This window comes from Ammospiza caudacuta, chromosome 5, assembly GCF_027887145.1.
Source record: "Ammospiza caudacuta isolate bAmmCau1 chromosome 5, bAmmCau1.pri, whole genome shotgun sequence".
Lineage (NCBI taxonomy): Eukaryota > Metazoa > Chordata > Aves > Passeriformes > Passerellidae > Ammospiza > Ammospiza caudacuta.
Window position 1 is genome coordinate 54,312,917 of NC_080597.1, and position 16,266 is coordinate 54,329,182.

The window sequence follows — 16,266 nt, forward strand, 5'->3', positions numbered from 1 at the left end:
TGCGGCCACTGAGAGGTCAGTTGCTGCACCAGGCGCTGAAGCCGGGCTCGGCTGCAGGGATGAACCTTCCCGCCCCACACCACACCAAACCCCGCTCCAGCCACTCGGTTGCAGGGATGAACCTTCCCGCCCCACACCACACCAAACCCCGCTCCAGCCACTCGGCTGCAAGGATGAACCTTCCCGCCCCACACCACACCAAACCCCGCTCCAGCCGCTCGGCTGCAGGGATGAACCGCACCGCACCACGCCACACCACACCCCGCCCCGGCCGCGCCTCCCGGCGTCCCTGCGGGCGGTGCCATGTGCCGCGGAGGGGGCGCCACAGCCCCCCGGCGCGGCTCGTTCCTTGGTACGGCCCTCTCCCACCTCCTGGCCGCCTCCTGCCCCCAGCGCTTGCGCGCTCTCCGCGCTCGCGGCCGGCCCCGCCCCCGGGCTGTGCGCCTGCGCGGCGGGCCGTACGTCAGCGTCGCGCGCCGGCCGTGCGGCGCCCCGCGGAGAGAGTCGGCCGCCATGACCTCCGCGCTGGAGAACTACATCAACCGTATCCTCCGCCGCGGGCCCCGTGCGCCACAGCGCGGCTCTGCTGCTCGGGCCCGACACTGTGCGCGGTGCCGGGTTCCCTCACGGGAGGCTGGCCTGGCAGGCCGGAGGTTCCGCGGAGAATGAGGTCCCCTGCAGGCAGCCAGTGCTGCCGGGCTGAGCTATGCCCGTGAGGAGCGGGGGTCGCGGTGGGCCTGCTCCCTTAAAGGGCTGTTGGATAACAGCTGGGCAGCACTTGCTCAAAACCTGCCAGCTGGGGGTCTTGCAGCGCTTTTGGTGTTAATTTTTCTGTGCTTTTTGTAACCCGTGGACATTTTCAGTTTTATTCACTAACAGTCAGCTAGTAACCCAGAATTAGTCAAGATGATGAATATGTGATCGTCGAATGGGGATAGTCAGATCTTCAGGAAGAAGGGATGCAGAATACTAGCCTCGAGATAACCACTGCAGAGCTTTTTAAGGACTTTTAAAGTTTTTTAAGGCCTTAAAGTGTTTATGAAACGGTTGTTTCCATTTTGAGGCAGTGTAGTTAGTAATGGGAGGAGAGGTGAGCTCAAATCTGTATTCTGTTTGTAAGGCTTTTTCATGTTTGTGTGACTGTCCATATTTGGGTGAAGAAAGACTTTCAAGGAGGTGTTAATGAAAAATACTGCATTGTCACATGTTATTGTCAACCATGCTGCTTTAAAAAAATTGCTGATAGGCTTTTGGGGCTCTGAATGGCTCATAAAACCTGTATTCCATATGAATGCTTCAAAAAATGTTAATGGTTCTATTCCAGATATGACTAAATGTTTCCTTAATGAAATATCAGGTACTGTTGCAGTAATTACTTCTGATGGAAGAATGATTGTGGTAAGACTTGTTTTTTTTAACATTTTATTTTCCCCCATAAAGACTTCCCATTGTGGCAATAAAGAACCTCTGTTAGGATAGTCTCACATATTCACACAACCAAACTATATAGTATAGAATAATTGCCATAAAGCTTAAAAAAATAATTTTATGACTACTTACTGTTTCTTGCATGTCATGTCAGCTTTTTGCCATTGATAAATTTGTGTCTGCAGATGCTCTGGCCTTTTTATCAAATGGCTTTTCCTGTGGGAATGCACCAGAAAACGCATTCCTCTTCTGTTCAGTAATTTAGTTTCTGTCTAAAATGCCCACTTTTTTCTGTATGCTCTTCAACTTTCCTGCTAAAACCATTTCTTCCCTATGGTAGAAAAACATCATCTGGAGAAGTGTTGTGGGCTTCTGTTTGTACCTGAAAACCTAAGGATAGGCTAACTTAATACATTAGACTGTATAATATTTTTGGGTTTACTGCTTCTGTGTTCTGGGGCTTTTTTTCTTGCATTGCTTCCCCCATCTTTTATTCTTTTGTGTTTTGAGTGTAACTCAGTATGATTGTTGCAGCAGGATTGTATCTTTCTGTCTGCACTTAGCTTTGTGCAGCCTCTGGAAAGAGAGAGCAGAAATCTGTTGGCTTCACCAAATCTGCTTGGCTGAAGTGAGTCTGGTAAACTTTGTGTGTGTGCTACAAGATACTTCCTATCAATAAAGATTTGAATGGAGTTGGTGTTTAGGACTCACTGTTAGATGATAGAAATGCAGATTATGGCTGTTTGAAGGGCTGTTTTATGGGAGTTTGAGTTTCTTAAGTAGTGATGGCAAATTTATGTTAAGAATTTTCAAAACATGTACTTAAGTGCCACAAAATACCGTATTTTTAAAATTATTTTTTATATAATTTAGTAAACACAAGGTAATCTTTTTCAAAGAGATACCACTTTAAATTGCTTGTTAGGAATGGTTTCAATATTGTTGACCACAAGAATCCAACTTTTTTGTTCTTTGTTTATTTAATATTTTTTTTTAATTTCTGGAAACATCCATACAAAAAACCAGTGTAGAAATGTTAAAATTGGTTGTCTTGAGGATCATTGATAAAATGAAAATTTATTTTTTTAATAATAAAGCTTAAGCGTATTGTCTTTTAGCATGAACACGCAGTAACACATGGGTGCTTTTCTTAAATTGGTTATTGCTTTTAAAATTTCATTCTTTAGCTTTTGTGTTTAAGCCCAAGAGTAAAACCTGAATAGAACATCTGTTCTCCAGTACCTTTATTTTGCCACTCTGTTTATGATATCCTTGGCAGCAAAGAGGCAGTTTTTAAGGGCAATGGCAGTGTGCTTTTTTGTGTTTTTTTTTCAGGGAACACTCAAAGGTTTTGACCAGACCATAAACTTGATTTTGGATGAAAGCCATGAACGAGTATTCAGTTCTTCACAAGGAGTTGAGCAAGTGGTGCTGGGCTTGTACATTGTGAGAGGTGATAACGTGTGAGTATGGCATGCTCTTGTTTAAATCTTTCCATGCAGACTTTGTCTGTGGGTGCACATGTGTTTGTGTATATTTATATATCCATAATCTATATAAATTGTGATTGCCCTGCACACCTTGCATCTTTGTGGGTGGCACTGAAAGTATTGTCAAAGCTGAAGGTACTAAAAGGATGTATGGAGGTGACACTTGGGGACATGGCTTAGTGGTGGACTTGGCAGTGTTAGGGCAATGGTTGGACCTGATCTTTCCTAACACACAGCTGTGATTCTGTATTAAATAGCAAATGTCTACACTTCTTTTACAGTAGTGATTGCCTTGCAGTGTTGAGATTGAAGATGATCTCAGTGCTGGAGCATCTCCCCTACAAGGACAGGCTGGGAGATGATGAAGGAAAAGACAGAATAATCACTAAAAAATGAGCTAGAACTTGTGTCTGCAAAAAGTCAGCAATCTGGTATACAAAGTTGACTTGCAACAGTTTTGTTTTTGTTTTTGTTTTTTACTTTAGAGCAGATGTTCACAGAGAGCACTTTATAATCTGGAAAATCCTTGAAGGTTCTGACTTGGCAGTGTAGCAAGTGTTGAAGTCAATGTAGTGATGTGTCAAGTGTATGAGTTGGTGTTTGATGCAAAATTCCTTTACAAAATGAGGGTGAAAGCTCAGTGAATGCAGAGGGAAGTAGCTGCTATGCCAAACCCATGGGAGGGTTACAGGAGAAGTGGAAGAAGGCCTGGTAAGTGGGCCAGCTAGAAGATTACTTTTGCAGCAGCATTGTGAAACCAATGGCAAAAGTAAGGTTATTTTTTTATCACAGCTGGAAAAAGAGTATGTTGCAGTGACCAACACATGAGCCTGGATAGGAATTTTCATCTTTAATTCTAATGAATACTTCTGTACAACAAAATGCCAAGGCTTAAATTGATATCTAGGTGCATTTATCTAATATTGAGAAATTGGATCATTCTGAATGCTTTCATCACTTTGGACTTAAAATTTTAAGAAAAACTAATTGGACACATTGTATGCCACTCTACCAGTAGCTTTTCATTCAGATACTAAAAATGTGTCTAAAACAGCAGATAATGGTTTATTACTTCACTGTGTGATCATACAATTGAAATGTATGATGAAAGATATCATCATACAGCCACATTACTGAAATATATTCAGAATATGCTTCTGTGATGCAGAATTGTTTTTGCAGTCTTAACAAATTCAAGCATATTTAATACAAGTAATAATTATGTATTCATGCAGCTCTTCAACATGCTGAAATTCAGTGTCCTTATAGGAAGAAGTAAAAGGAATCAACAGCTAAGTAACAGTAACTTCAAAATAGGGGATTCTCATGAAATAGGGAAGCTGTTGAAAAATAGAAGGAAAGAAAGAGTACATGGTACAAAGTACTTTGAGCATTCCAGTGTGCATCACTAGAGGCTTTCATGGGATAAACAGCATCTATCAGAAGTTGGTATAGTTCAACAGGATGTAGGGCTTGTTAGAAGATAAAATACAGCTTCTGTTTTAAAACTGTGTGATTTGATTTCTACAATAATAACCTGATTTTTTTTTTAATTGCAGTGCTGTGATTGGTGAAATTGATGAAGAGACAGATTCTGCTCTTGACTTGGGGAATATTCGAGCAGAACCTTTAAACTCAGTTGTGCACTGAAAAGATAAAAATGCACTGGGACTTTGTAAATCTTTGGTTGTACAGACCTATTTAGCAATGTGGACAGTTTTTACAAAATTGTGTTTAATTTGTTTAGTCATCAGTTTTTTTATTATGAACATGTTGTAGTTTTGCATGTAAATTAAAGTTTCTACATTTTGCTAAAGATACTTTCATTGCATTTCTTTTGAATTTCAGGCTGCGTAATTTCACTGGGAAATGCAATCAGTATCAGTGATGGTCCTGGTACTGTGTATATATACCTTGTTCTTAAAATAAGATCTCATTCCTAAAGGTAAACCAAGGTTTTTTTCAAGTTAACCCAGGATTATTTGAAGGTAGATGTGTGCCAGTCAGTTTAACCATCTCTAAATGCAGTTGTGGCTGTATGTAGAAAGGTGTTCTTTGTAATTTTTTTTTTGTCTATGTGTGTAGTGCAGAAAGGAAGAATGTTAAAAGCTTTCACAGTCTAATTAATGGCATATGCACATAGTACTTTTTTTTTTTGTGGTGTCAGACCTTGACTCCACTGGAGGTGCAGGAGTTTGTAATGCCTTAATCCTTGCAGACAAATTGGAGAAACAGACTTTTGAGCAGGAACAAAAAACCCAAATGCATGACTTATTTGAAGCCCATTAAATTCCAGACCAACTAATTCTCTATCTTTACCTTTCAGCAGCTGTTGTGTTGCTCAAAATTTGGGTAAGACCTACAGAAAGAGAATTGTGTGTTTGCTAATGTGTAACCATTGTCTTAAAATGTAGTTTAGAAGATACAGAAGTACTTTTGGTAGGAAAATTACTTATTTTGAAAGAAATTTAGCTTAATATTGGATCTAAGGATCCCGAGTAACAATGGTCACATACAGACCTCTTATACCAAGCTGAGTGGGACAAGCTCTGTGCAGCATAGTGTGTTTGATGCCATATCAGCATGAAGTCTGTACTCTTGAACAAAGCTCTTGTATTCCCCAGTGTCCCACAGGTCCAGTATTTTCCCCTGTCTATAAATGTGCTGTCAAAACAAACAAAAAGGAATTTTAATGTGCATATTAGGGGGTTTTATACTAATTTTACTATTAGATGGGATTTATTTCATTGCAAGTTCACTGTTTGGAAACCAAATACATTGAAGATATTTGTTTTCCATAAAATGTCTCTCAAGTCTTGTAGTTTCCACCTTGTTTTCTAAGATTGTTCTTGGTGGAGCATGTGAAGCCCAGCAAACCTTTTTTTGCCTTTATTCATCTGGTGATCTACTACTGTGTTGTGTTCTGTCCACATTTTTTCTTGGAACTGCCAAGCAAACATTGAATAAGTCAAATAATGTTTTTCCTGTGATTACCAGAAGTCAGTACTAATCCTGGCCATAATTGATTATGTCGAGAGAATCGAGTTTCATTTAACAGGCAAGAAAAAAGCCTTTTTGCTACTGAATTGCTGATACCTTCACAAGAGAAAAGAAAGTATAGGAACTGAATTGTATGGATAAAGAAAAAGCAGATTATTAATTTAGGTGTTTTAGAGCTCAGCAAAAAGTGCAGAGGCAAAGAGTGGAGTCAGGATGCACTAATGCACTACTTATTGTTGGATGTATTAGGAGAGTTATAGTTGAAGCACATGGGTTGAATACTTGTAGTAGCACTGGAAAAACTATGGAAATATGTTGTCTTATAGCTGAGAAATTATGTTTGAAGATTAGTTATGGAATGCTAATGCATTATGGTGACCATTTACCTCAAACACATCATTTGTAATGGTGAAGGGATCAAAGCCAGGAGACCTAGTCAGAAGGTATTTATTAAAATCAAATGTAGGACTTGATAATTCTTTAAAAATTTTAAGATGCAATTAAAGCTTTTTGAACTTTCAGGGACTCTAAGCTATAGTGGCTAACTAGGTACCTGTAAGTATAGAGAAATCACTCAGTAAAATAGTATTTAATGTATGAAGTTGAATTATAACCAGTCTGAAAGAGTATTTTCATTTAATCAAGACTGTAGCACAGTAGGCTAAAAAACAGGTCACCAATGAGAGTAATTTATGTCATTGTTTTCATAAATGAAAAAAGATGGGAGAAATCAGTGCAATTGAAACCACAAAGTGGCCATAGACTGATGGCCTAGTAGTAGTGATTCTGAAGAGAGTGTTAGTCCCCAGAGGAAGAGTGGGGTGGAAGCTCAGCACAGGTAAAGCCTGTGTATGTGTTTCACACTAGGGGAACTCTGCAGTCAGTGTTGCAAGCACATTGAAGGTACTAAAAAGGTACAACAGAGCAAATAAAGCAGAGTTGAATTTTTGAGAGCAAAACCCAGATGCTGAAGAGGTGTGAAAGAACTGGATGGAATGAGAAAAGAGCACCACAGGTTCTCCTGTGTTGAGAAGGGGTATGTTTGCTGTGTGCAGCTGGCTGGGTTGAAGGTTCTCCTGTTTAACACTGATTGCAGAGATGCAGCAAAGCAAATTTCTCCTGGGAGATAAGTAGTATTGTCTGCAAAAAGCCTTTGATTTATTCTTCCTGGAGAGAAAAGTACTCTCAACAAAGAAGAGTAACTCTCTTTCTGGAACTGAAGGTGCTCCCTAAGAGTTCTGACTGCTGGTGCCTTATGGCTGTCAGCTGGTTGCATGGGGTACATGAAGAGCCCTGCTGAGATCATGAATACTTTCTTCCTGAAACTGTCTCCCTGCAGTGAGCCTAGATTAAATATTCAGTAAATAACAAGGATATTCAATAAAATCTAGTGAGTCCTTGCAGAGTAATAAACATGCTATACAAAAATGAGAAGGGCAGAAAAAGGTGATACTAAGGCCAAAAGGAAGTAATGCTGAATTGGAGGTAATTGTCATATGCCATTGAATTTCCTGCATTGTCATAGGTTGGTCACTTCCTCCTTTTGTTTGGTTAATCGAGATCTTGGAGTGAAAGGACAACTCTTGACTAGTGGAAAAATCTTCCAGTGAAATGAATGAGCTGGTTTATGAGGAGATTAAGTAAATTAATTTGGTGTGCATGAAGAAACAGAGAAACTACCTTCTGTGGTCCAATGGCAATTTCTCTAACTGCAATCCACATCAAAGTGCTTCACATATTGCATGGCCTACAAGTGGGTTACTGGCTGTACTGGATTGAACACGGGTACTGGTTTCAGGTTATAATCCCACAGTGGACAATTTCTGTATAACTTGACCTTTCCTATCAACTATAGCCTGTTGTCCTTAGCCCTGGAGGTAGTGTTTATTCTCCACTCCATTTTATAAGTAAACAGCTGAGGTACACATCAAACACTCAGTGCTAGAACTGAAGGTGAAAGTGCAGGTCAGTGGTATTTATCTCATGGCCACTACTACTTTTGTAGCAGATGTACCAAATCTGTGTGCCTGAGTAGGTGTTTTGTACCCATGGCAACATAATTCCACCAATTAGCCTCTGCTGCACTCTGCTAAGAATTTTATTCTGCAGATGGATATAGAAATTATCCTTAAATACCAGAGTTGTATTCTCCATGCATTGGCATGAAAGGATTTAATTTATTCCATTGTTAATATGACAAATAGTAAGTAATTTGCTGTTGCTCCTTTAGGAATTAAATTACCATGACCACAACAGCACTTCTGAAGGAGAAGCCTCAGTTGAAGAGACTTGGAAACTGTGAGTGTGAGTTATGCCAGTTAGAACACCAAGGTGTGTTTGCTAGTTATATTTGATCTATGATACATTTGTGGCACCAGTGTATGCTACTCTACTAATTTTTACTAATGGATTCTTATTTCTACTTTCCATTTGATGGAACTGCAGCTTATTGATAAGAATAATGAAAATTATTTAGTGGATTAAGTGGCACTTGAAGTAGCCAGGAAAACTGTGTCCTATCAATCAGTTTGAACTTCTGTGTTGCTTAAATAATAAGGCATTATAACTTCAAGTATCAGGTATTCATGGACAAATAACTATGAAACCCAGATGTGCCAGAAGTTCAAGATTGTTGAGGTGAGGGAGGGAAAGCTTGTACAACACCTAGGTTGAAAATACATGACAGAAGATAGTAAAGAGCCAGGTATTTGTTCTGGAAATCCTGTTCCTGATGGCCTCTCTCAGAGTGCTGTATTTTGCCTTCAGGTCCTTTTCAGGGGCCTTTTTTTTCTGTAACTTTTACAGTAGTGGCAGAAATGCTGACATTTCTTACATCAGTAGCATTTTCCCTGAAGGAAACAAAAGCTTCACTGACGCAGGTGAAAACCAAAGCTAAAAACGCAATAGCATTCAGACTTTTGCCAAAACCTGCTTACTAGCCATAAAAGCAGGACTTACCTACTTGTTAATGTTCCTTCCTGGAGCATTGCAGCACGTTCCAGGAGCTCTGGAACTTGCTTGGAACAATGTGCTGCTGCCGGTCAGCCTTACATCAGTAACAGTGCCACCGGATGCCAAAAAATTTCACTCCGTGTTCAACTTCTTTCCGGCTCCTTGCACTTTTAGATGAAAGGCTTTCATTGCTTTAGAGAGGACAAGCACATGTGCTGCTTTTGTCTGCTAAAACCTCTTTAATGGCTTTCCTGCCATACTGTTTTATACTCTTGGTTTATTTTATCTGTAGTGTCGAATCCAGTGATGATTACAGTGCATAGAAATGGGAGTGGAAATTATTCAGTGGAGAAATTGAAGAAGTTGGACCTGAAGTACTCTAATGCATAAAAAATAGAAATAACTAGGATGGAAACTTGTTGAATGTGAACAATGTTGGGCTTTACAACAGTGGTCATTGTAGTGAAATTCTCTTAAACACAGGTACAGTTATTGTATCTGTATAAATAATTCATCTTATAAGAAATACTGAGAAATTGTGAGAAACCATTTTCTACTCAGAAGTATTTTAAGGCACTGGAATTTTATATGGAAGCTTCCTATTCTAAAATGGTACTTTTTAGTTATGGTTATTGCTTTTTATTTTTGTGCTTAAATTTTTGGTAATTCTCACTTGTGTAATTTTCAGACTTCAACTCTGTTGGTGATGCAGATGTGTGCACATAAATGCTGTCATGTTTCTGCAAATTGGCCAGAGCTGCAGGGGGTGTATGGCTGGGATCTGCAGCATTCACACTGATGAACATGTGTGATGTAGAGACCTTGGATACAGGGGACAGGCTGTCAAGCTTGTATTCACAGCAGCATGCATGCAAAAGACCAAGAATAAACATGCAGCATTAACCCCCCCCCCAAGCTATCTATAAAAGTTTCAAATTTGGTTTGTAGCATTTCCCATTAATAAAACCATTTCTTGCCAAGTGCCACGTAAATACCACCTCATCTGTACCATTTCATGCATACAGACCTAATGTACAACTCTGTTTTGCACTGAGTTACAAGACTGAACAGAAGCCAAGGCAGGAAGTGATTATGGCTAAGGAGCTGAGGCTGATTGAAAATGTGTGATGCTGTGGAGGAAACATCAGACAATAGAACCTCAGTCAGTTTGGAAACAGATTTAAAAACCAGCACTTAGGATGTAAGCAGTCAATAGGACGGGGGCCAGCCTTTCTCCTAACAATCAGATCATTAGCAGTAGGAGCGTGCAGAATGATTTCCATGATTAAAGTGCAAGTGCAAAATCCATGAAGGTGTGTGCTCATCAATGCTGAAGGGAAGCAGCCTTCTTGCTTTTTGCTGTGTTTCTTCTACAAGTTATCCTAACTCATCCTGGATACAAGAGTCAGGAGTGAGGTTTAAATCCAGGAAGGGCAAATGGTCAAGGACTTGAAAAAGAAAGGTTTAAGATTATTTTGTGTAACTGTAGTAAGGTAGGATCCCTCTGGAATTGTGCTTCTGATTTTCAAGACAGCTTCTGTGAAAAGTCATCAGCTCACATTCAGTTAAAATTGTCAGGATCCAAGTGGAAACAGTCTCTGATAAGAATGGAACAGAGCAATTGTTATAATTTAAGTGAAGATCATTACGTGGCTGAATGGGACAGCTTCCTCATTTGTCTAGAGACTAGGTTAACTTCTTGCATTATTTATAATAGCCATGAAGTAATTTTGAGTTTTATGCTGCAACTTCTGATTTCACCATTTTACAAAAGTCTAGCCAATGCAGAAAGGAGTAAGAAAAGCAAACAATATGTTTGTATTAATTTCATTGATGGATAAGACATGTACAGTGTTTTATAACTACACTGTACATCTCAATAATTTTGAGTGTGGTTCTAATTATGCTATTTCTGAGTTTCAATGGCAAAGTGCAGATGGCAGCAAAATGGCCCTTAGCTAAAAGGGAATTACCAGGCTACCCTACTGTTAATGCCACTCTTCAACACACAGGTGTGCCTGAGCAATGCCCTGTATTGTCTTGGGTCTTTAAGCAGCAGAACATTAGTTATGAAAGTACTGAAAGGACTGAAGTTCCTATGCTCTCTGCCATGGGCCACCTGAGCCTCAGTAATTTAATAAAGTGAGAAACTTCTAAGAAGCTTCTACCACAGGACACATTTGCCTGGCCTGTGGCTGTTAAGTTCTGACCAGTTATTAAAATTATTAGAGACAAGCCTCTGTCTGACTAAATGTGCTGGCGAGACCATATGCCAAAGGCATTAGTACGGATTTTTATTTATCAGTAAATGTGAGGTAGAGAGAGATAGGAAAAAGACAAGTGGAGGAGGAGAGGGAGAGAAGAGAGACTGAAAAACAGAATAAACATCAGAAGTATCACCACCCCGCAGGTTCCAATGACAGCCTCTTGGTTCTCTTGTCTCATTGGCAGCTGCAGTCCTGTTGATGTGGTGGTTGCAGACTGTACCCATCAAGTGGGCAGCAAAGAGCCCCCATAACACCAGGTCCATGGGGTTTATATTAGCTGAGGCTAGGTAGAAAGGCCCCTCTACTTCCCCTGGATGATGCAGTACTGGATCATGGGACACTCCCTGAGTCATTGACATCTTCTAAGGTGTTGCAGCAGTCTCTTACCCATTGTAGCTCAATAATCATGGCCCACCAGCTGAGATAAATACCTTCATGTTATAGTACTTCAGAGGGGAGTTCTCACAGCTGAGCCATTATGTAAGGGAAGATCTGGCATGGTAAGAAGGACTATCCCACTTTGCAGGATTTGCCTGTTATCAGCCTCTTCCGTTATGTGGAATGCCAGTTTGCAGCCTCAGGTGTGCACACCCACCTGCACTGGGGAGGCCACTCTGTGCACCAGTGGCCAAGCACCCAGCTGATTGTTTGAGCCAGTCCAGTCTCCTGCAGCACCTGGGCAGTTACTGCACATGGTCCAGTGTTTGAGTCACTCATCTGTAGCAGGCCAGTCTCTTATAGAGGGACAGGCAAGGTGCATCTGTGAGCACAGGAGAGTTCTATGAGCAGGGAAGGGGTGGAAAGCAGTGTCAAGAAAAAGGAACAATAAAACAAAGCCATGCTCTAGACTGCAAAGTTTATTAAATATCAAGTTCAATTAAATACAGTGTAATAACTTCACAAAAATGTATTCATATAAAAAGGAAGTGTTACAGCAGCATTTAATGCTTTTCTCACTATCTGTTAACTCAAGTCCTCAAAATAGTGGGTAAAATCCTAAAATTATTTCAGTCTTGATTCATCTCAGTACAATTATTCTTTCTTTTCCAGACCTGTGACTTTTGCAGATGGGAAATGACAACTCACATCTTAATTTAAAATAACTCTCTGAAATAAGTAAAACTGCGTATATGGTTGCTATCAATTTTCCATCACATCTGTGCTACAGACACCACATCATTAGCTGCTAGCAGCAACAAAAAGATTGGGTATGCTATCACACAAGTTCTGGACAGTACTGAGGAGTGTTGATGATATTAACGTTCCTTTTTTATCCCTCCCACTGAAAGTGTTTTCAGGTGTACCGTGTTTAAGCAAGAGTTGCAAAAGTCTGAAGCTGCAGCAATTTTTCATACAGAAATCAACACCAATACCATGAGAGGTACTGAGTTTGAATACCCCTCATGATATTCAAGTGTATTGTGACAGTGACTCATCATGAGGCCAGGTTGCCTATGGAGGCTTTGGAGTCTCCATTTTTTAATTAAAAAACTAACACAGATCTGGGAAACTAGCTAAAGGTGGTCCTCCTGGAGCAGGAGGGCTAGAAAACATAGCCTCCAGAGGTCCCTTCCAACCTCACTCATTCTGTGATACAAAATAAAAATACCAAAAAGATCATAAAACAAGTCTTGGCACTACTACACACTCGGTCATTTTAAACTTATGTTGCATAAAGTGACAACAATGTAAAGTGCCCTTTTCTCCAGCTTGAACACCACTATAAGTTAATTAGCAGAACTTAGTACTGCATCAGGATTGAAGCACTGTACTCTAAGAACATCAAATGATGTCCTAAGCATTGAAATAACACTGGAGAACTTACAAACACATTGGGTGAAAGGAATAAACAGAACAAAGGGAATGCTTTTGTTAAAACACAGAACACAAATAATGCAACATAATGAAACTACTGTAAGAGGAAACATTTCTGACAGTTTTGTCAAGCTCAAGGATCCAGATCAGTCAATCTCCTGGTCAGAAAAAAAAAAAGATGTGGTTCTTATTGTGAGTGCAAAAGAAACCAGCTATGCAGAAAAACCCAACAGATGGGTGCACCGTGCTTGACATCCACTTCATAGAGTTTATATTCAGTCTGCAATGAAAAAGTTTTCACATCTGAACTGGGGAGAAGGGAAACCATAGATGTGCTTTCTATAAAAGCAAAGTGTTCAGAGCCTTTCCACAGCACTTCATTCAAATCATGTAATTTTTGGTTAAAACATCACGGTACTCCTCTATTGCTCTGGAAAGGGGATCCTGGTCCACATGAAGGTTTTTGGAAGATCCAGCACTTCCAGTTTCAAGTTCAGCAGTGGCTGAGGGGAAAAGAGACAAGATGGGTTATGTTACTTCTACAGCAGACATGGAGAAATAAGGCACTGTAAGAGTCGAGGGCCCTGCATAACTCAAGAGTCTGCAAATCTGAACGAGACTTTAAAATTTCCAAGGACACCTAATAAGGGAAGAGCTGGGCACAAAGGAAGAAACTCATTTTGTGCACATGTGGTTATCAGTCAACAGCATTTCTAAAGCTACTGACAGACATTCCAGAGGCTACACCCTGAACATCTTGTGGGACTCCACACGACTCCAGTGGCCCTTAACAGGGCTTCTTAATGGAGCCCCTGCAGAGCTCTTCAACCTGAAGTCTTCGCTTTCCTTAAGTGTTCAGAGCTGTGCTTGATTACAACACTACAACTGCACAGCTGCAGTCCCTGCAAAGCAGTGACTCTGGAGGACCAGCCATCATGAAGCAAGTGGATTTCCTCTTTGGATGCCTGGCCTCAAGTTACAGAGGGTGTTTTAGGCTCCATGTTGCAAGCATTGAACTCATGTTTGCCTAAACACTACTGAACCATCTCTTCCTAAAGAAATGTTGTCTTTTATCCCTGATCAAGTTGTTCTTAATTATTCAAAACAAGACTGCAACACCTAAGCTACAAAGACAAGCCATGAATCATAGCAAAAAAAAAAAAAAAAAACAAGATCTAAGAGCAGAGAATATGTAAGGTATGGTTTAGTACTGAATGCAATCCATGTACAGGGAAGAAAGGGATGGCTGAAGCCTATAAAGATCTGTAAAAGTCTGGGGGCTTCTTTGATGTCTTTGCTGGAGATTAACTCTAGTGAGTAGCAGCTTCATCCTAAGCTCAGTGTTTCTGAGTGGAGCAGTGGATGAATTTTCTTTTTGCTTGTGCATGTTATGTTATGCACTCCAAGGCAAGGGCATAACATTCTATGCGATGTTTTGGAAAGCAGGAATTTTTTGCATTCAAGTCTAAACTGGAGAGCTTGCAGAAAAAAATCTCTGTGCTTAGCAGAAGTTGAAAATAATGGCTTGAAAGCTGTTAGACACCTTTTCCCTTAATAACCCTCTAAATTGAATGACACATTACCTTCTTTCAGTTCCTTAGTGATTTTTTCATCCAGTTCCTGTCGTACCTAGAATTATACATCAAAAATATAGTTAAGACATAGTATCACCCAAACGTAACTGCTAAAACTTCTAAAACATTCTTAAACCCCATGGACAACATGATTAAACCTAAAAATATCATCCCAAATGGAGGTGATGGCCTGTGATGGCCAAGAAGATGCTGAAGGCCACATGAACTATGTGGAAAGGCTGAGAGAGCTGTGACTGTTTCTTTCCTGGAGCAGACAAAGCTCAGGTGACCCTGTCTGTGTGTATTAACTACCAGGGGTGGAGTAACAGAGATGGAGCCAAACTCTTCTCAGTGGTACCAAAAATCCAACTGCCTCCAAGCTGCAATTTTTTTTTCATGTGCGGAAATATAGCAAACACATGGATTCCTCTGAAAAGGAAGGAAAAGGCCTTTGAATGAAAATACACCTTGAGGACTGACAATGTCTCCACTGTCCTCCTGCCCCCTCTGGAAAAGTCATGAAGTACCAAGGACTGAACAACAGGCCCTAATGAGGCCTCAACAATAGACCTGGAGGCAAAGTTGACCTTAGATGAACCTTCCAACCAAATGTTATCTATATATATCTGCTCATTAACAAACTATTGTTATATGTGTACATTTACTGGCAGAACATGTATTTACCTTTCCGCTTCTAGAAACTCATCTGGCCTAACCTCCTAAGGGGGTACAGGATCTAAGACTTGATTCCTCCTTGAGCCCTGGCCAGGCTTTGGGAGAAAGCCAACAGGTGAATGAAATTACACATTATGTCAGCTTGTTTGTTTAACAGTATAAAAGCTGGGCTATTTTCACAGCAAAGCTGGGGGAGCCTGGTGGCCTGCAAGGTGGATGCACCACAGGAGTTCCCAGTTACCTCAGTTCTCCAGTCCTTCACTGTGACATCTTTCCCTGACAGCTGAGGTGTCCCAGACTTGGATTATAGCAAAGTACTGAAGTAACTGGTGATGTATCTTTCTTTATCACTATAGGCATTCTTTTGTAGTAATCATTAGCAGCATTACTTAGCTTGTCCTTTATAATTATTTGCTAATGATTATATGCTTTGCTTAGCTTAGCATATCCTTCCAGAATTCAATGCAGTTTTACATTACAGTAAATTCCACTGTTCCTCAAGTCGGTGTCTGTCTCACTGTTTAGCTCTTCAGGCAGTAACATACTGGGTCACTTGCAGCAGTCACCATCTCAGTAATTCTGTTTCAGGAGGTGATATTGACTTACTACTTACCTATGGGGCTTCTTGAACACAGAGTAAGTTGGACCCTCCAAGACTCTATGAGATGATACTCAGGGTCTAGGAACTCAACTTCACAGCAGCACTGCAACTGCACACACAACTGCTGTTGCTACCCAGAACTTCCTGACTGTCAGAACAGGCAAGGGCAGTAAAGAGCCTTCTCCTCTAGTTTAACCAAGTTCCATCAGCAGAGGTGAAATCCATACATACGGTGTCATCTCACAGAAGCTGAGCTACCACAGAAGCCATAACTTCACAAAGACATAAAGCACAGAACTACTGGGCAGGAGTCACTCTTTTACTCAAGAGAAAACAGCAAGTTCAAAGTGTCCCCAGCTTTAGGCCAATGTGAATGCATCAGTAAGTTTGAATCAAATCCAGCAGCATAAATAGACAAAACATTTGCAATAGCAGCCAAGGTAAATAGTACAGGCTACAAACCT

At 40.5% G+C, this 16,266-nt stretch overlaps 2 protein-coding genes across 2 annotated transcripts in view; one reads left to right on the forward strand and one right to left on the reverse strand.

The window, feature by feature from the left end:
• Window positions 1-423: 423 nt before the first annotated feature.
• Window positions 424-4,738, forward strand: LSM8 (LSM8 homolog, U6 small nuclear RNA associated). The gene is made up of 4 exons (XM_058805735.1): window positions 424-544; window positions 1,358-1,398; window positions 2,764-2,891; window positions 4,478-4,738. Exons 1-4 carry the CDS (start codon window positions 514-516, stop codon window positions 4,566-4,568), a joined length of 291 nt encoding a protein of 96 aa, XP_058661718.1. The 5' UTR covers window positions 424-513; the 3' UTR covers window positions 4,569-4,738.
• Window positions 4,739-12,009: 7,271 nt separating this feature from the next.
• The window catches only part of ANKRD26 (ankyrin repeat domain containing 26), a 48,406-nt gene continuing 44,149 nt past the window's right edge, over window positions 12,010-16,266 (reverse strand). Inside the window, exons 36-37 of the mRNA XM_058804585.1 lie at window positions 14,536-14,581; window positions 12,010-13,455 (exon numbers count right to left, since the gene is read on the reverse strand). Of these exons, the coding sequence (XP_058660568.1) occupies window positions 13,334-13,455; window positions 14,536-14,581 (168 nt within the window). The 3' untranslated portion in view covers window positions 12,010-13,333. The remainder of the gene's footprint in view (window positions 13,456-14,535; window positions 14,582-16,266) is intronic.